The 19,862-nt window shown below is 50.4% G+C and overlaps 1 protein-coding gene across 1 annotated transcript in view; it reads right to left on the bottom strand.

Moving 5' to 3' along the window:
* The window catches only part of ITGA11 (integrin subunit alpha 11), a 133,178-nt gene that overhangs the window by 50,936 nt on the left and 62,380 nt on the right, over nt 1-19,862 (bottom strand). Inside the window, exons 3-8 of the mRNA XM_070377343.1 lie at nt 17,043-17,143; nt 12,524-12,615; nt 9,957-10,071; nt 7,262-7,389; nt 5,759-5,907; nt 317-461 (exon numbers count right to left, since the gene is read on the bottom strand). Of these exons, the coding sequence (XP_070233444.1) occupies nt 317-461; nt 5,759-5,907; nt 7,262-7,389; nt 9,957-10,071; nt 12,524-12,615; nt 17,043-17,143 (730 nt within the window). The remainder of the gene's footprint in view (nt 1-316; nt 462-5,758; nt 5,908-7,261; nt 7,390-9,956; nt 10,072-12,523; nt 12,616-17,042; nt 17,144-19,862) is intronic.

The following is a 19,862-nucleotide window of genomic DNA, read 5'->3' on the forward strand; positions in this document are numbered from 1 at the left end:
GGAATGGGGGCAGGGGCGACAGACAGGACATGGCACAGACTTCCCCCCAACACCCAGGGCAGGCTGGAGCAACTGCTCTAAGGTAGGGTGCTGGGGGTGGGAGGCTTGGAGGTGTTTTCCAGTTTCTGAGGTTTCAGAGCCTGCCTGGCAATGGAGGGAAGAAAAAACCCACAGCTGTTGTGAAGACGTAACAAGGACAGGCCCATTTGAGGGCCCGGATGTGTAGTTCACTCCCCCACCCAACAGAGTCCCCAGGGGGTTGATGGCAAAGCCTCTAGAAGGTAGGCAGGGGCGGGATGGGTGGGACAGGACTCACGGCCACGGCGTATCTGGTCACGTTGTCCCTCTCGCTTTGCTGGATCACCTTCTCTAGGTCTGGGCTGTCGTGGGACTCCCCATCTGTGATGACAATCATCACCTTCTTGGCCCCTTTCCTTCCGCCCTTCTGGAAAGCCTCTGAGCTGGAACCCGAGCACAGGGGAGGGTCACAGAGGGAAGTGGGGATGGGGCAACCCCCCAAACTCCTGCAGAGGCACGGCCACAGGAGCCAGGGCTAAGCTCCCTGGGCAACTCTACAGCTGTTGGAACCTCAAATCAAAGAAGAAGCTGGATTGAGACACCCAGACTACTTGTCCACTGGCTGCTCAGATGGGTCTTAAATCTGCTTGTCTTTATATTTATTAAAAATTTTTTTTAAATTTTATTGGAGTATAGTTTCTTTACAATGTTGTGTTGCTGCTATACAGCAAATTGAATCAGCTATATGAATACATTCTGTGGGCTTCCCTTGTGGCTCAGCTGGTAAAAAAAATTTGCCTGCAATGTGAGAGATCAGGGTTTGGTCCCTTGGTATACATATATATACACGTATACATGTATGTGTACATATACACACATGTATACATATATCCCCTCTCTTTTGGGTTTCCTTCCCGTTTAGGTCACCACAGAACATCCCTTGTGCCATACAGTAGGTTCTCATTAGTTACCTATTTTAGACATAGTATCAATAGTGTATATATATTAATCCTCATCTCCTAATCCATCCCGCCTCCTCTTCCCCCGTTATCCATACGTTTGTTCTCTACGTCTGTGTGTCTATTTCTGCTTTGCAAATAAGTTAATCTATACCATTTTTCCTAGATTCCACATACATATATGCATTAATATGTATTTGTTTTTCTCTTTCTGACTTACTTCACTCTGTATAACAGACTCTAGGTCCATCCATGTCTCTGCAAATAATGGCACGATTTCATTTCTTTCTATGAAATTGAGCAACATTCAAATCTGCTTGTCTTTAAAAAGTGACTTTAAAAAACCCCTCTCAAGTCCTGATCATGCTGCTTTGGGCAAGCAGAAGGGAGGGGGTGGTTCTGGGAGGGGAGTTCAGGGTCAGGTGGAGACCTTTAGAGGCCCTAATTTCATGGTTCAAAAACCCCAGCGCACATTAGAATCACCTGGGGAATTAAAATAAAAATGATGCCAGGCCCCACCTGGACTCATGGAATCAGAATCTCTGGAGTGTAGCCGGGGTACCGGAATTTTCCAAAAGTTCTAATGAACACGGGAGTTTGAGAACCACTTCCCTAAGATCTGAAAAGGTGGTGAGCCAGAGCAATTCAACACCCAAGCAAAAGTGTGTGATGAAGCGTGACAAAGATTTTCCCCAGGAGAACCACTTTGATTCTATTTTGGGGACTATTAAATATCAAATTCTATGACAAATATTCTTCTTTCTTGCTTTTAATTTTGTTTTCAGTGGCCGCAGCAGGTGCTTGGCCTGCCTACCGGGCAGTGCCGCCAGGGGCCTGGGGGCTGGCATGCTGTGGACCGACTCTCGAAGCTGGCGACCCATCTATGAAGCAGAAAAAATTGGCTCCTGAACCATCACTAGCTTTTGGTGCCTGTATGGCCAACTCTCCTTCAGACCGTGAGGTTCTGAATTTTCCAATAAGGAACTAAAAACAAATGTTATCCTTAGGCACTGCAGTAAATCCTCATGGCTCTGACCCATAGATTTAAGCACCATGATGCCAGGTTAAACTCCACCTCCAGGCTCCAAGGTGTTAGTTACCAGAGGTATCTTTTGCTACATGGCAAGCTGATGAGGTGACATGCATGATTTAGATGCTGAGAAATTCACAAAAGTTAGAATAAATTGGTTCAGAGCATTTTCAAGCTACCAGTTAAGAGAAATGGAGCATCTGCCACTCTCTGAGAAATGCTATGATATTCTGGATATGCTGGCTTAAAAAAAAAAAAAAAAACCCTCTAATTTTAGTATGAGGCGTGGACTGAGGCACACTTGACAGGACAAAATATAGAGAATATTTTGGGCTTAAGCCCAACTCAGTGGAGGGAGTCTGCGAGCCCCTCAGAGCAGACTCAATATGCTCCCAGACCTTCTTGGAGGGCCAGGTCCAGGAACAACACTTCAGGAGAAAAAAATATGGCAGGGGAAAGAGGTTCTATTACATATAGAGCCAAGGACATTTCAGGATTATATTTCCATAGAGTGGAATGGTGTGAATATCTGTATGAATCTGTAATTGCGTAAATACTGGCATGAGTCATCGGATTTAAAATTGTGAGTTTGTGCTGTGTAAAAGACTTGGGTTCGTTGCTTTGTAAATTAGACTGTAACTTCCTGGACAGCAGTGAGAGCTTTATGCTCATGATAGGTTCCATGAACCTGGAAGCCAGGGTGACCGGGTGGAGAAAGCAGGTCGTAGCATGTCTCCTTTCTGCTCAAATCCTGTCCTGGCTCCCATTTCTCCCAGGTCCTGACAGTGGCTCGCCAGACCCTCAGTGACCCTTCTAACCCCTCCTCCTGCTGGAATCTTCCCTGATCCTGGGACCACCAGGCACATTCTTGTCTTACGGCCTTTATCGGAGCTTCTCCCTCTTGGAACTTCCTCCACTCGGCACCCCGGTGGCCAGCTTGCTCACCTCCTTCAAGTCTCCACTCAAATGTTAATTCTCAGTGAAGCCTTCCCTGACTTCCCCGTTAATGCTGATTGAATACCTGCCATCTCCAACTTGCTTGGCTGCCTTCACCAGGCTGTATTTCCCACCCCTCATCCCCACCCCAGGCTTGCCAGTGGCTCAGTGATAAGGAATTCACATGCCAATGCAGGAGACATAGGTTCGATCCCTGGGTTAGGAAGATACCCTGGAGAAGAAAATGGCAACCCACTCCAGTATTCTTGCTGGGATAATCCCATGGACAGAGGAGCCTGATGGTCTACAGTTGATAGGGTTGCAAAGGGTTGAACATAACTTAGCAACTACACAACAAGAACATTTGTCCACCATATCTTGTGTCTTCTAGCATACTATATTTTTTTTTTTGCTTATTGTCCGCCTCACCCTCAGCTTCATGAAGGCAGGACATTTATCTATTTTGTTCACTGATTCATCCTGAGTACCTAAAACTGCATGAGGCATATAGTAGATGCTCAATAAAAAGTGTTGCATGAATAAAGGTGGCATCACAGTGCTGTCCCGCCCCCTCCCCTAAAGCCACACGTGGCCAGAGTCACCTTCATGCGCACGCCTGATGGGGACATTCTTGTCCTTAAGAACCTTCACTGGCCACTCACACTTGCTTTGGCTACAACAGTACCACTCTCATAATCTAGTTCCAAACCTTCTTTGCAGCTTCAGGGCTTACTATCCCCCCAACACAAACTGCTCAGAGCAAAGCTCTGAACATAAATGTTCCTTGGCTTTCCCTCTCCTCTGTTCTTACTGGGGCAGAATGTCTTCTCTGCCTCTCCCTGCTGGCATCCTGGCATCTTCCTAGGATAGGTCAGATGTCCCCCAATCCTGGCAGTCCTCCCAAGACCCTCCCTTGGAGCCTTCCCTCTCTGACCCTCACTGAGTTAGGCTGACACTTGTCAGGGCTTCCCTATCAAGCCCGGGCCCACGAGTTACCATTTTTATAAGCCCTCAAGTCCATGGCCTGGGTCTCTTAGTTTAGTAGGTGCACAGAAAAAAATGCGCTATGAATAGCGGAGTGAGGAAGGAAAACCTTTGACTTTAAAAGGAGCCAGCTGTAATTGGGACCGCAGACTTGGCCAGGCAGAGCAGATTTGAAAGTTCACTTGAGGTGCAGGTTGCAGACCCCAGCGGTGCTTGTGAGACACGATGGTTCAAGTCACTAGGTGAGTCGCACACTTACACTTAACCTGGGGGAGATGGGCTGCACAAAGATGGAAACAGTGGGCTCCACCCCACTGGCAGTCAGTCTGCTTCTCACTGATAGCTCAGGGGGTGTGGGCTTCCTCAGTTCTCCACTGGCCACTTCACAAGGGCCTACTCGGGGGTCTCAGGGGCTCACCCCCATGAAGACAAAACAGCAACAAGGGCCCATTTCTCAGGAGGGTGAGTAAGAGCCATCTTTACAAACAGAGATGTTCATTTAGGGAAAAAGCGTGAGCAAGTTTTATCAGCAAACAGAAATACGCTGGTGGAGCATATAATCATAAAGAGTCGTGAGGTTGGAAAAAACTTACTCTTTGACCACATGAAATCATGTCACTACTAAATAGCTCCCACATTGTGGAATTCTGCTAAACACATTGACTAACCCTGCTTGAGGGGGGATTATAAGGTAATAGGACTGTGGTCTCAATGAACACAGCCGAGCTCATATCATAGGTGTAAAATTTATACATTTAAATCTCAATGCCTTGGACACAGTAATCTTGGGAGTTTAGGCTACAGCTGGAAAGATCTGGGGAAACTGACTTTAAAATCATTCACTGGTTCCAGTGCGGGTGAGTACAGTGTTCTGAGCAATGCCAGGGTCACTGGAATAAGCACGTAGCTCTCTGGATGGCTATAAACAACATTCATTATCACTGTGAGTTCTTGTGTCACGTTTAAAGAACCAGCCTCATGGCTCTGTAATCTCAGATGTTAGATTTGACTCTGTTACTCACATTCCACTGATGAAAAACACCCCACAAGAAGATTCTGTCCTCATGCGACCCACACACTTTTGATAGGGTCTCAGTGGTAGAAGATATTTCCTGAAGTTGGCTGCAAAAATATCCCCTGTCCCCCAAAGGCTCTTCTGTGACGGGATGTTACCTTGCCGTTCCTCCATCAAGGAGGGAAATTAAATTCTCTCCTCCTTGAACCTGAGCTGGCCTTAGGGACTTGCTCAGTTGTAGACTATGGCAGGGACTCTCCTGGTAGTCCAGTGGTTAGGACTCCATACTTCCACTGCAGGAGGCAGGGGTTCAATCCCCAGCCAAGGAACTAAGATCGCATATTCTGTGTGGTATAGCCATAAGAAAACTACGGCAGAAGTTATATTCTGGGGCTTCTGCAGCTAGGTCACAGGCAGTGTTGGAGTTCCTGCCTGGGTCCCTTGGAAAGCTTCCTCTCAAAGGCTGACTGCCATAAGGTGAGAGTGTCAAGCCACATGCCCACGCACAGGGGCTCAGATTGCCAGCCTCAGCTGAACTCCCAGCCCACGGCCAGCCTCCACTGCCAGCCTCGTGAGCGTGCCATTCTGGATGACCAGTCCAGTTGAACCTTCAGATGACAACAGCCCCAGCTAACACCAGACTTCAACCACTTGAGAGAACCCAAGGAGAACTGACAGCTGAGCCCAACCGATGCCCAGTACTTTGAGGGATTAATTATTGTCTCTTCAGACACTAAATTTTGTGGGGCAGCAATAGATAACTAGAACAGTATCTAAGATCTAGAAAAATTAATTTTTTTTTTTTTTTTTTTTTACCGAGCAAATTCAATTCCAAATGCTGTCCGGGTTTCCGTTCCTCCTCTCTGCTCAATGTGGCTGGCAGCTTCCACCACGTCCTTCACAGACCTGTAGTCATTGAGGTGAAATTCGTGTACCACATCTTCTCCGTACTGCACCACTCCAACCTGCGAGGAAAAGGAGGGGCAGCAGAATGTCTTGACCCTGAAGGCTGGCCCTTCGGTGATGAGGCCTCCTGGAGTCATCTCTCTGGGACTGTTCAGGAGTGAGGAGGCCTGGGGACCTTCCGAAGGGAGAGGGATTAAGCCAAAGGGAAGCAGGTTCTGCAAAGTCCTGGGAACGAATGGCTGGCTTGGTGAGACAAACGGGAGGTGCCTATCAAAAGAGGAAACTGATCTAAAAGATCCAGCAGATTAAGTTTCTTACTTAAAAAGACAAAAGTTGAGCATAGAATTGAAATCTAAAATCTTAGAAACAGTATGGGAGGATGGGCTATGGCATTGTTCACCAAAATCTGGAACTAACATTCTTTATATTTTGGAAGAGAAGTCTGAAATGTTAATTAGCCTCAAATATTAATACCCTTAAAAGAAACAAAATCTTAAAAGAATAAACAAAACCTACCTGTAGTAGGACTAGAATGAACAAATATTATCGTTGGATGGGCCCACAGAGTTTATTTGGTAAAGGTGCATTTCTGAATGCTGAATTTTCACCTGGCATACCCTACAAGATGATCTCCCGGGGTAGGGAACTCATCACTTCATGAGAAAGCCCACTCTCTTTTTAACAGCTTTGATTGTTACAAAACAATTTCTTAGGGCTTTCCTAATGGCTCAGTTGTAGAGAGTCTGCCTGTCAATGCAGAAGACATGGATTTGATCCCTGCTCTGGGAAGATCCACATGCCACGGAGCAACCATGACTACTGAGCCTGTGTACTGCTACTAGAGTAGCCCCCCACTTGCTGCAACTAGAGAGAAGCCTGCATGGCAATGAAGACCCAGCACAGCCAAAAACAAATAAATTAAATTACTAAATAAAAAATTTCTTAGATGACTTGAAATCTGCCACCTTGTCATTTCTAGTCACCGGTCCTCATTTGGCCTGCCAAAACAATACTGAGTAAACCTCCCCCCTCACTGGCTAGGCAGCATTTCAAATATGTGCTGGCAGCTTTGACTACTTCCCCAGTCTCTTCTCCAAGATCAAAGTGTCTAATTCTCCCCCTGCCTCACCCAGCAGGATTCTGCTGCCTTCTCACTCTCTGGCTGATCAAAGTTTTTGTTAATAGATGGTGTCCATCCCAGAGGACAGTGGTTGACCCACCCAATGATGTCCCAGACTGTCCCTTGATGTGCCCAGTGGAGATGGGTGTCTTGGGCTGCAGGGCCCTGTGGCTGGCCCTTTCGCCTACATCTTTCTAGTGCATGCAAAGACACTCCCCCACACCTCAGGGCAGCATTTACCATGGGTTTGGAGGGCCCTGTTTGGAGGAAGAAAGAGTCCCAGCCCTGCTCACCTGGATCTGCCCGGGGCCAATGTAAAACTTCTTTAGGATGTTGATGAGGAAGTGCTGAACCTCCACCCAGGGGTAGATACTGTTGGAGCCGTCCAGGACAATGACGATGTCCATGTAGGTCTGGCACCCTGGGAAGTGAGGACATGGTCATTATTACCCCAGGAGCCAGTGTCTGAAAATCTCGGGTTCCCTGAATGATTGTCCAAGGAAGCCTGGTCTGGGAGCCGTCTTCAGGCTGAACACTTATTTGGGCCACGTGAGAGAGGAGCCCAGGAATTCCTGATGCTGTTCCACGGCTCTGAGCTGGCTGTCTAAACACAGCATCAGTTAAGCCAGAATGCTTCTGCTCCTCATCAGGAACTGACCACCATTGGCTGGTCCTTGTTTGGGAGGCAGCTGACACTGCCCAAATCAGTAGTTCATTATTGTGTATTTTACAGTAATGGGCAGGCTGGCATTTATCACTTTCAGATTGAATGAATGGGCTTCACTTCTTAGGAGGGAGGCATGGTGTAATGGCTAGAAATGTGGAACCTGGCATCAGACTATTTGACCTCTGGCTTTGACCTTGGGCAAGGTACTTAACAACTTGGCATCGGTTTCGCTTCTGTAGAAGAGGCATAATGATAGCAGAGGATTGCTATGAGGAATTAACAAGGTGATGCTTCCCGGGCTGAACTCAAGAATCTTAGCTGATCCTCGTGTTATTTTTTTAACCAAACCAGTTTGTTAACGTAGTAATGACATCATCAGGTCAAGTTCTTGTGCCTTGATCTCTGCTTTGAGTCTGAAAGTTTCTCTATATTCTTGTAATATGAATACCAAATTAAAATGAATAATAGCAACAGAATGAATAATGAAACCTTGGTACCATAACAAATGGAAAAAGCGTCTTTTAACATCTAAGGAATTGATTTCTGTTTGTGAAACAGCTGGGGTTACCCTGAAATAAGATCATGAATCTGGTATGATATATACTAAACTATACCACATTGAAATACTGGGCACCTGCTTATTTTCACTGGAGGATTTTCACACTATTTTCAAATAAATCTACTTCATAGCAATACAGCGGGAGGGCTTTGTGAGTCAGCCACTCCAGTAACTCCTGCATCGTGGAGGTTCAGCATGTTGACAGCAGTGCTCCAGGAGGGCAAGGTGGTGGGTTTGAGCCCAAGAGCCTGTCTCAGGCTCTGTGACTGGGAGAGCACTTTAGAGGCTCTGGGTAGCTCGGATGCTCAGGGTTGCCTCTGCTTTAGGAGAAGCTGTGTGGATGGCTCTCGGCTCGTCTGCATGCTACATGTAGCATGTGATGGCCCTACGCCTCCAGGCTGATGGTGCCGATAACTTTGTCCTTCTCCAGTGCACCGCGGCCCCTGTGGATCCAGCATGTGCTGGGGTGCTGCGTGGTGCCGGCAGCCACAAGGATGCGAGACAGAAACGCCTTGATTGGGGGGGTTTCTAATCTACTGGTAGGGACCAGGTTTCTTTTAAAGCCAGTTTTATTATTAGAATGCATTTATTAGTAATGATTTTTTTTCTTAAGATTTCAAAATTTTTTTCAAGACACCTCGGGAAGAGCCTTGCTTTAGGTCTGTGGTTTTTAAACATGGCTGAACACGCTTCTGAACACAAGTGCACACACGTGTGTACACGTACCTGGGACCTCAACCTAGACCTGCTGAGTTAGATCCTCCGTGGTGTTGGCAGAGGTGGCGGGGGCAAGGGGTAATGTCCTGGGATCTGATCTGCTGGTCAGCGGGGTGAGGAGGAGGAGGTTCTGGGAGGCTGAACCCAGAGGGAAAAGTAGCTCCAGGCTGGGAGGCACACCTCACGTGATCTGCTGCAGCCCTCCTCCCAGCCCAGCCGCTGCCTCTGCTCTCCCGCTGATGTTGTGTGAGAACAGAATTGAAGCCACCTCATCACCCGCAAGAGGACCACTTCGCAGCCCCAGTGGGACTGACCCTTCCTCCCCCCTCCTCCACGTACCACCTTCTGTCTCTGACTGGGCGCTGTTGTTCGGAGGGAGGCTGCCTTTAGCCAGAGGAGCTGATCCCCTCACCCTCAATAAAGCAGGCCGCAGCTGTTGGGCAATGGTATTTAGCCCACAGGAAATAGTGAGGCTCGGAGCCAAGCCAGAGGCAAGGTCTGCACTTGACGTCCCAGATTTTCCTGGCAGGTGTGGAGAGAGTGGGAGGTTTGTGTTCCATGAGGCCCCGGGAAAGCTGGGCAGCACTTCCTCACGTCCAGGAACACGGATTAGATGGGACTATTACCAGGAACACTTCTGTTCTCCTTGGCCTTGCACCTACAGGGCAGCTGCACTGCGTAACATCAGAGGGCACCGTTCACACTGCAGTTAGTACACGTCCCCAGTAGTGAACCACGTCCCCAGATTGTGCTGTGCACAGCCTGCCTGCTGTACATGGCAACCGGGCCATCTCTTCCTCACTCGGGTTTTCAAAGAGCCTCTCTGGTTGTCAGGGTGGTCTTCATAACCTTAACCCCCCCACCATCACTCTGTAGGGGAGGCTGGGCCAGGATTGTGACCCCAGACGTTACCCAGAGAGCCGGAGCTGGGCGGGGCTAGAGCCCAAGTTCTGCTTTGTAGCCTCGGGATGGGGAGGTCAGAGCCCGGGGCCTCCCAGGGACTGCCGGTTGCTCAGCCCGAGTCTACAGATTGGAAGCCACTTACTTTGGAGAGCGGGGGCCACGGTCTTGGAGAACCTGAAGTTGGAGTTGACCCGTGAACACATCCCTGTGGTGTAGTAGGAACTCCCACACTCGTGCGACCAGAGGGGGCTGCAGGCCTGTGGAGCACAGAACGGACCCCCAGTCAGTGGGGGCCGCAGGGTCCAAGCCCAACAGCCTTTGGCCCAGCCCCACCCTCCAAGACACAAGACAGAATCCTCCATCTGAGTGCTGGTATCCTAAATTTCTCTTGTGGTAACATGTACCAGTTTCCTTGGTTTCAGGCGGAAGGGAGACTAACTAACCTTGGAGTCCGCTGTTGTTGTATTTTCAAGGATCCCCTTCTCCACCCCATCATCCGGGGTGTGACTCTCTTTCCCCTGCTTGTCCACCCCTCCCACCACACAGGAGGCAGGAAAACCTTGTCATCCATGGGAGGGAACCTTTCAAAAGTCTTCCTGAAGAGGTCACCTGAAGGTCATTACTGGGCAAACTTCCAGGACAGGGTCCCAACAACATGCCCATGGCTCCTTGCTAGGGAAAGGAAAAAGTGTGTTTCTGCTTTTTCTCTGAAATTTGTTGCCAAAATATCGATGTCAGCCCCTCGTTTAACGACTGAATGATGAGTCCCTCTCAGAGTCATTGAAAACGAAAGCTCAGCTTCTGTTTTCATTTTGCCCTGCTGCTGGGGAACTCAAGACTAAACTTTATGCTGTTATTTCTTTTGGTGTGGAAGAATAATTGTTCCACTTCCAATCCCTTTATTTAATTAGCTTTCTTTTTTAACTCAGATTTTAAAGGTTTTGTTTTATCTGCGTCTTTTGTTGAAGCTTCTGCAAGTTATTTCTGGAAGTGGAGGAGAATGAATAATGGGAGACTAGGTAATGGATAATGGCTGGAGGGATAGATGACGGATAAGTGAGTGGAGGATGGATGGATGGGTGCATGGATGGATGGTGGATGGATGTTGGAAGGGATGGATGATTAGATGGGAGGATGAGGGGGTAGACGGATGTGCAGACAGATGGGTGGCTGAATGAATGGATGGATGGATAGATGACTAGAGGGACAGACATTTGGTTGGGGGATGGGCTGATGAGTAAATGGATGAATGGATGAGTGAATGAGTTAACAAAGGTTGGTATTTACAAACTCGGGTCTTAACCTCCCCACAGAGGCCCCAGGGGTTGTGTCACACCTCCCCTCTTGGACCTTCATTCCATCTTGTGAAGTCAGTGAAATCAAGTTGATAGGGTATGACAAGGAGTCTCAGACGGAGAAGGGTGTCAGACCAAAGCCCCTGACAAGTATGTGTGGACAGGACCAGGGGTCATGTTGGCCTTGGTTGGGGATGATGAGGGCTGTGGGCTGACCGTATACCGAGGCACCTCGGGACTTTCCCTGGTAGAGCCACTATGCTCCTGTCAAATCTCTGAGCACCCCAGTAATCTCACTGCCCTGGTGTCTCATTTGTCAACAGAAATGGACTGACGGGTGAGAGCAGAGAGCGATACTAGCTTTCCTATCTTAAAATAAGTGGTGCATTTTATGGGCTTTTCGGGGTAATTCTTCTCTGAAATCTTCTCTTGCAGCTGTTTCTAGGAGCCATCAGTCCCAGCATCACCCACATTCATGGTGGTTTACTCGAACATGGGGGCAAGGGGCGGGCAGTGTCGATCAATCAGGCCACCCGCACCCGCCCACCGTGTGCAAAGCTTGCATATGTGTGCCTGGGCGGGTGCGGAGACCTCCCAGCACCTAGCGCTGCTGACTTTCTGTCCCAACAGCATGCTCATATTACTCATTTATTATCATCACGCCCCCAAACAGAATGGAAGCTTCAGGAGGGCAGGGAGTTCTGCAGACTGCTGAATCCCCAGTGCCCAGCATCAGGCTCAGTTCATTGTAAGAACTCAAAAAATAGTTTAAATGAATGAATATCTCTACCTCCTCAGCCCAGGTACTCCTTCCTTTTTCTGCCTTGCTAAGACTAGTTTCTTCTTTAAAAACAAAACAGAAACATTCTCCAGGAAACCTTCCCGTCTGATCCCCCGTGCAGTTCAGGTGGCCTGCCCCTCTTTATCCTTCCCTCTGTTGTAGAAACTCTGCGTTCACTCATTTATGACTTCCACTCCAAGTCCTCTCAGGGTGTGTGGTGTGTCCTAACTCATCCATTCTGGAGTGGAGATTCGGCCTCTGCCTTGGACCTTGGGCTCCCCAAAGAACAGGATGGCCCCCACACCCTATTGGACTGTTAATAATCTTTATCCCTGTTCCTTTTTAGGCTGTCTGCTCCATGGTTCCCCTCCCCCCAACCTCCAAAGGGAATGTACACAAAAGGCCTCAATCCTTTTTCTTGTCTGAATTGTCCCCCAAAAAAGCTTAGGGTGCAGAAGGCAGAATGGCACAGGCAGGAAGCTGGAGGAGGGGCTGCTCCTGGGGTGCGCAGGGACAGGTGGTCTGGGGGGCAGGCATGTTCAGCCACCCCATGTCCCTTGCGGCCCCGAGCAGAGGGCCTGTGTGGGCCGGAAGGGCTGGGGATTAGAAAGAGGGCCGGGGGGCGGCTCTTACCAGGAAGCTGTTGTCCTTGGGGTTGGTGGCCAGGCTCAGGCCGAGACGCATGTTGTCCTTCCTCTCGGACACGTTGGACAGGGTGACCCTTCCTGGGGTGGAATGGAAAGGCTCAGCCTGCAGTCCCTCCCGCCCGCCGTCCGCCCAGTGTCTGCTGCTGCCGCTGGCCGCCAGAGGGGCCCAAGGCAGAGGCAAGCAGGGTCCTCTCCCATTCTGCTTGCCCCTCTGAACCCCTCGTTCATCTGCAGATCAGTGAGCCCTTCATGGTTTACCAAGGCCTTGCCCGAAGGTCGTCTGATTACTTCCTCTCAACTCAGTGTGAAATGAGGAATGTGAAGCTCAGAGAGGCCAAGCAAGCTGCTCAGAGTCACACAGGAAGAACATGACAGGGCTTTCCATCTCCTAATCCAGAGCGTTCCCTCCTTCAGCCATTTCTCTGTGTCCCACCCCAAACATACCCGGGCACCCCACCGAGGCTGGCTCCTCTGGCTCCTCTATGCAGTGTCTCTTCCACATTTTTCTTCAAGCCAACCTGCCATCAACACTGACCAGTCCCCTGTCCAGCTACCTCAGGGTCCAGCCCTCTGCTCAGCTGATAAACTGACACAAGATAACCGATTCTTTCTCACAGGGAACAAATAGCCAACTTAACAAGAGCCTTCTAGAGGTCCAAGGTCTTGCCCAAGAATGTCCTTCTGGTCCCCAGAGGAATATTCAGGTGAAGGATTATCAGCTGACTGGGTGGAGGGAGAGGGTCGTGGCAGATTAAAATTACTGAGTCAATTACACTGGGGAAGGTTTTACCAGATCATTATCTCAGGCCACTGAAGGAAAAGATGTGTTTGAATTCCCTGTGTGTGTGTGTGTGTGTGTGTGTGTGAGGGACCTGGGAGGTGGGTAGAGTTTAGGGGAAAGTGAGTTGGGCATTTTGCTAAGCCCCAGCAAGCAGTCCTCATGTGCTGTGAACAGAGCCTAGATGTTTTCTGTGCTTGAGGGGAGGGGTGTGATCTCTAAGAACATTTAGCTCTGCTGGCGATTGAAAGTGTGAAGAGTCGGCCAACCCTCTGGGGCACAGGCCAGCAGGATCTGGGCCCAGGCACGGGAAGAGGCCAGAACTTCAGACGGCTGATGGCTCTGGGGGGCTGGGGACAGGGCAACTGTGCTTGTTGTTTTTCCCCTTGGTTTCCTGCAGTTTGTAGTAAGGTTCCTTTTGAAATCCAGCTCCTCTTGGCTGTGCTACCAGTGCCTGGGATTGTTTTCTCTTTTTTCTGTCCAAACAAACTAGAGAGAAAATCATACTAATAACCCCGGTGCTTCTCTGATGCTTTATCACTTACAAAGTGCCGCCCGCCCCCACCCTCCCAGGACCCCCTCTTGATCCTGGGTGTTCCAGGGGCCACCATTTCCATTTCATAGAGGGAAAGTCAAGGTGTGCAGAGGAGTTTTGTTGTTGTTTAGTCGCTGAGTTGCATCTGACTCTTTGTGACCCCTTGGACTGTAGTCCACCAGGCCCCACTGTCCACGGAACTTTTCAGGCGAGAATACTGGAGTGGGTAGCCATTCCCTTCTCCAGGGCATCTTCGCAACTCAGGAATCGAACCCTGAGTGTATCCCGGATTGGCAGGTGGATTCTTTACCACGGAGCCACCTGAGAAGCCCACGCAAGGGGTGGTGACTTCCACTAATATAATGTCAATCACCGGTAAACGATAACGCAGGGACTTGAATCCAGGATAGCCAATGTTACACATCCTGAGTCTCCCCATCTGCCTGCAGGGCCGTGGTGGCAGAGGTAGGGAGTGAGAAGTCTGGAGAGGAAGCTCCAAGCCCCAGCTGGGCCACTTTCTCCCCTCAGGGACTTAGAGAATTCTGCTCTTCATTTATTTAAGGGGTGCCCCGTCCTGACCCCGCCACCTCTCTCCCTTCCTTGCCTCAATGACTAAAGTCCTTCACGAAACTGTGGGCCCAGATGCAGATGCCATGGTGGGAAAGACCCTTGTGTTGGAGTAAGAGCCTCGGATTGGAGCCCAGCTTCTGCTAATCATGGATTTGACGCAGTCACTAACTCCCTCTCTGTGATCAAGGGAGACTAACCTCTTTCTCAGTGGGTCTGTGTGAGGGTCTGGGGCACAAGTTCCTCCTCAGACAGGGCCTGCCTTCCAGAATGACATTCCCTCCCTGAGCAACTGCCCCTCATGAAAACCCTGACTTCATCCAGGCTTTGGGAAGAAAGTGCCGGAGGTAAGTAGACTCTGCAACACTGAGGTTGTGAGTGACTGACATTCACTTCCCTGGAGAGAAAGGAAAGAACATTCCTGGCTCAGTGGGGATCGCAGCTTGGAGCTTCCAAAGGAAAACCCAGAACTCAGGTTTCCTTGCTTTGCATTTTCCACTGTGTGGATAAGGACAAACCGGCAGATGGTCCTCCTGCCTCCTCACTGGGAGGGAAAAAACTCAAGTGAGGTGCTCCCGGACTAGTATTTTCCCTTGGCCTCCACGCTGTTCGCTGCCCTCTGCCTCCCGCGTTACGCCCCAGTTCCAGGGTCTGATGGCTTCATGTCTGCCTTCGCCAGTTTAGGCTCCTCCTTCTTTGGAGGGAAATCAGGTCCACGTTGGAAACCACAGCAGTAGAGGAAACTATTAAATGATGGATTCATGTGTCTGGTTCCCACCTGGACCAGGGGGGTTTTCTTGGTGGCCCAGACCCCAGGCTTGTGCACAGGCCTCCCAACGCTCCCTCTGCCTGAGCCACACAGTAGTTCTTTCCATTCTCCAACAGAGCAAGTTCAATTGTTCCCCAGGACCTTTGCACTTGCCTCTCCTCTGCCTGGAATGCTCTGGTCCCGCTGGATTGACTCATCATCGGACGTCTGCTCAAAATTTACCTTCTCAGGGAAGGCTTCTTCGACCACCCCACCCCAGTGCTCTTGCCAAGGAGAACCTACTTCCTATCTCCTCCCCACCCAGCCTCTCTTTATCACAAGCCCCGGTTCATCACACAATATCTCTCCTCACCTGGGATGGCCCTGCTTTCTAGTTTGTCTCCTCGCTCACCATGCCTTTCCAGCAGAGCCCTTGGCCCCTTGTTCCTGCTGTATCCTCATTAACTAGCATCATGGTTGGCATACACTAGGTGCTCATGAGAGGCTGGGGGACATATTAGACCAGAAGTGGATCCTAGGTTACAAATGCGTGAACGTCGGCTCAGAAAGAGCATGTGGGCTCCCCCTAGACACAGCAAGGAAACTGTACAGCTATAGGAGACTCCAGCTTGGCCTCTTAGGGAGCCTGGGCTCTCAGGGTGGTGATGACCGGGATCCATGAGCTGCCAGCCTGACTCCTGCCCGCCCTGGACCGTTTCCTCATGAAGCCTGGGCCACGGCTATGCTGGGGTCTGAACTTCCCACCTACCACGCTGTCATAGATGAGGCCAGCATGACATTGAGTGCTGTGTGCTGGGACAGCTGGCTGCCCGAGGGATCTGGGTTCTGGGGCTTTCTCTTTGATGTAGCCTTTTCATCCATTTGCTTATCTCCTGAAGCTCTGCTATCTCCCCCGCCAGGCCTGGCTCCCCCCACAGCCTCCCCAGAGGGCCCCAGCCTCGTCCTCTAGGATGGAGGCTCCCCTCCTGGAAGAGCGGGAGGCAAAGAGCCCTACCCTGGGGAAGGTCAGTCCTAGAATCACGGCTTATCCCACGTGGGACCTCAGCCCAAGGCCTGGCCACTGTCAGATCTTTAGGACAAAGCAGAAATGCTTTGGAGAAGAGGCGTGTGTGCCTTAGTGACCTGCGTGCACACGTGGGGTGTGGATGTGTAGACTGGGAGCCCTTGAGGCTGTGCACAGCCTCTGCCCTGGGCCCCAGGGCTCTGCAGGGAGGAACAGAGTCATCATTTCAGAAAAGCAGTGCTGCGCAGTTAAAGGTTAAAGGGTGGCTGCAGACTGCCTGGGTCATAGTCCTGGACTTGCTGCTTGTTAGCTGACCCCAGGCAGGTCCCCTCACTTCCACAAGCTGTTGTTGATGATTAAATCTCGTATTGTTGTTGTGGGGATTTAATGAGTCAAAAATACCCCGAAGTGCTTAAACCAGTGCCTGGCATTAGGTGAACACATATTGGGGTGGCCAAAAAGTTCGCTTGGGGTTTTCCGTAAGATGTTACAGAAAAATTCAAACAAACTTTTTGGAAGACATATGCATGTTGGCCATTGTTATTTCAAAGTCAGGAAAAAAAAAAAGATAGGAGGTTGAGGGGCCATGGATGAGGCAGAAAGAGCCATGGCCCGGGACACTGAAGACCTGGGTGTGAATCCTGGTCAGCTCCTGACAAGCTGTGTGACTGTGAGAAAGTTGCTTTCTCTCTCTGGCCTCAGCTTCCTCATCTGTAAAATGGGGGCAGCAATATCAGCTGAGTCAGCTCCCAGGGCAGCTGCGAGAAACCAGTGTGACTGGGGGCAGGGACGTGCTTCAGGGCCTGCCTCGCTCTGGACAACGGTTGGCCTCCTTGTGGACAGCCCGCATTACCCAGGTTGAGCTTGGTGCAGTTCCCTTGGGTCACTGGACACTTGTACACGTCTCCTGTCTTCTGGTGGCCGTTGGTTTCCAGTGGGGCGCCGACGACCAACCTGGGAAGGAAAAGAAGACAAGTGAAGATGTGAGGGGAGGTTCTCCTTCCTGGCAAAGGGTGGAATCTGCAGGGCTGTGTTGAGGGGAGGTTGGGGTAGGGAGGGTGGAGGGAATCCTGGAGGGGTAGCCCCTGCAGACGTTCCTCAGACTCAGATCTTCGTTCCCCTGGGAGAGGGACGCTGTGGCCTGGCCAGGCCTGGCCAGGAGACACAGAGATGAAGACCACATGGGTCCAGCAGCAAATGGGATGGAAGCTGTCCCTGCAAGGAGAGGGCAGGGCAGACATCCTGGAGGAGGTGTGCTTCAGCTGGATCTTAATGGATGAATATGAGCTTGCCAGATGGTTGGAGGGTGGTAATAAGGATCATTTGGGCAGAGGAAGGATGATTTGGGGTCTTGGCCATCTGCCATTACCTCTGGCGGGCCTCATTCTTCACCTCATGTAACAGTCTTTCAGCTGGGGACCCAGGGGCTGGGGCACATTGTACAGTGTTCATGGCTGTCCCCTGAGGTTCCAAGTCTTTGCTTGGGGGTTGGGGGGGAGAGGCAGCCAGATGGGCTAAAGAGTGGCCAGGGGTGGCCACCCAACTGGCCCTTGAGCCTCTGTCTTTGTGACCTTATTTGGGAAAAGGGTTTTTGCAATTGTAGTTAAAGATCTCAAGAGGAGGCCATCTTGAATTACCCAGGTGGGCCCTCAATTCAGTGAGGTGTCCTTACAGGAGACACACAGAGGAGAGACCCTGGGAGAAGAAGAAGCCATGTGAAATGGAGACAGGGCTAGGAGTGAAGCTGCCACCAGCCAAAGAATGCCTGGGGCCGCCAGAAGCTGGAATAAGTAAGGACGATTTCTTCTGGATCCTTTAGATGGAGCAGAGCCCGCCGACACCCTGATTCTGGAGGTCTGGCCTCCAGAACCGTGAGAGGGTAAACTTCTGTTTTGGGAAGCCATCTACTTTGTGCTGACTTGTGATGCACCCACTGGGAATTAATGCACGTTGCTTACATGCACATGGATTTCTAGAGAAAGAGCAACTACTTCCTCCTGACCTGGCCAAGCCCCAGCAGTGCCATCATCCCTCGAGTCCAGGGAGAATCCCACTGCAGTCTGGATGGCCCCAGCCCTCCCCTTAGAGTGCCCCAAAGCCCCCTCTATCCCTTATCCCCAGCAGCAGACAGCCAGAGCCTTAGTGCAGACAGGAAGCAAAATCCTTAAAGCAGGCACTGTTTCCCTTCAGCACCACCTGCCTCTGGCATGTCTGGACCCCTTTAGGCTTTGGGTGCCAGCCCCTCATTCAGCCACCACCTGCCTGCTCGGCTCAGGTCCTGGTGCTGACAGTGACCCAGAAGCTCCCAGGCACAGCTGTGCTGTCCTGGCAGGAGGTGCCATGGCTCACACATCCCTGGTGTCTTCCAGACCCCGAGGGGCACAGGGACACGTGACACATTGGGAGTGAAGAGACCTTTCTGGAGCCCTGCTCTCCCAGCAGCTTCCCACCCCTGGCAACGTGAGCCAAAGAAGAAGCAACTGCTCATTTTCTGGCTTAAGATTGTTGAGAGGGATGGACCTGGAGGTTTAGGCGACACAAGGCTTACATGGCTTCTTATTGTCAGTTATTCTCCTGCCCGCTTCCCACCCACTGCTCTGAGCCATCAGAAGAGAACTAAGGTCCGAAGTAGGAGTTAACAGAGCTCTGTTTGAAATTAAGTCTATGAAATAAGAGCTGAGGTTTCCCCCTGAGGACCAGATAATGACAGATTCTAAATATATCCACTTATTAAACATGACTATTTTTGATTGGCAGGACTTAATTGGACTCGTAAAATCTACTTGTGTAGACGACATGATACTTGGCCACTTAATTCTGCACGTGACTGTGTGGTCAAGGCTGCTGAATGTTTTTCTAGCCAAAGAGAGAGAGAGAGAGGTCAGTAAACAAAGTTTGAAAGTTTGGGCTCCAAGCTTGCTTTTCTGGCTGCTCCCATATTCAAGGTCAACCTGGTCTGTAACCAAGTGTCCCAGAGGGATGTTCCCTCTGGGAACATGCTTTTCTGGAAAGCATGCCTTCGAGGAACACAATCAAGCAGAGCAGGTTCTAGATTAGAAAAAACAAATCCTGGCCATCTTCTAGAAAAGCGATCCCTGTCCTGCCTGAGAAGGTGGACTCCACAACTCTCCCCATTTTACAGAGTGAAATGCTGAAGCCTCATGGACAGCTTGGTGGGCCCCCGCTACAGGGCAAGATCTTTGGGCCGAGAGTCTAGGGGTTGCTGTGCGGCCTGGAAGAAGTTCACTGACCTTGGTTTTCTTGGCTGTGAAATGTGTTAACAACTCTAGCACTGCTTACCTCCCAGGATCACCGTGGGGACTCACAGATGCCACATGGCATCAATGACCAGGAGTGGGTATAACTAGTTACTTCCACACGAAGACTGGAGCCTTCCTAGAAGTCATCTGTCCTGGAAATGGCCAACATGCAACTAACTTGGTAAATGCACCAAGCTGTCGTGACCCTAAATTTGCCTGAAGATGGACTGTGTTCTTTTCAAAGAACAAGGGCCACCCCCTACCTCCCAGCCCCATTCTCCCAAACATGATTCCTCTAGGGTCCTTGGCACTGCGTGAAGCAGCAGGACAGGGCTTACTGTCCCCATAGTACAGATGCAGAAACTGAGGCCCAGAGAGGTGAGCTGACGAGGGGCCCATGGTCTGTTAGTGGA

This window comes from Bos mutus, chromosome 10, assembly GCF_027580195.1.
Source record: "Bos mutus isolate GX-2022 chromosome 10, NWIPB_WYAK_1.1, whole genome shotgun sequence".
Classification (NCBI taxonomy): Eukaryota; Metazoa; Chordata; class Mammalia; order Artiodactyla; family Bovidae; genus Bos; species Bos mutus.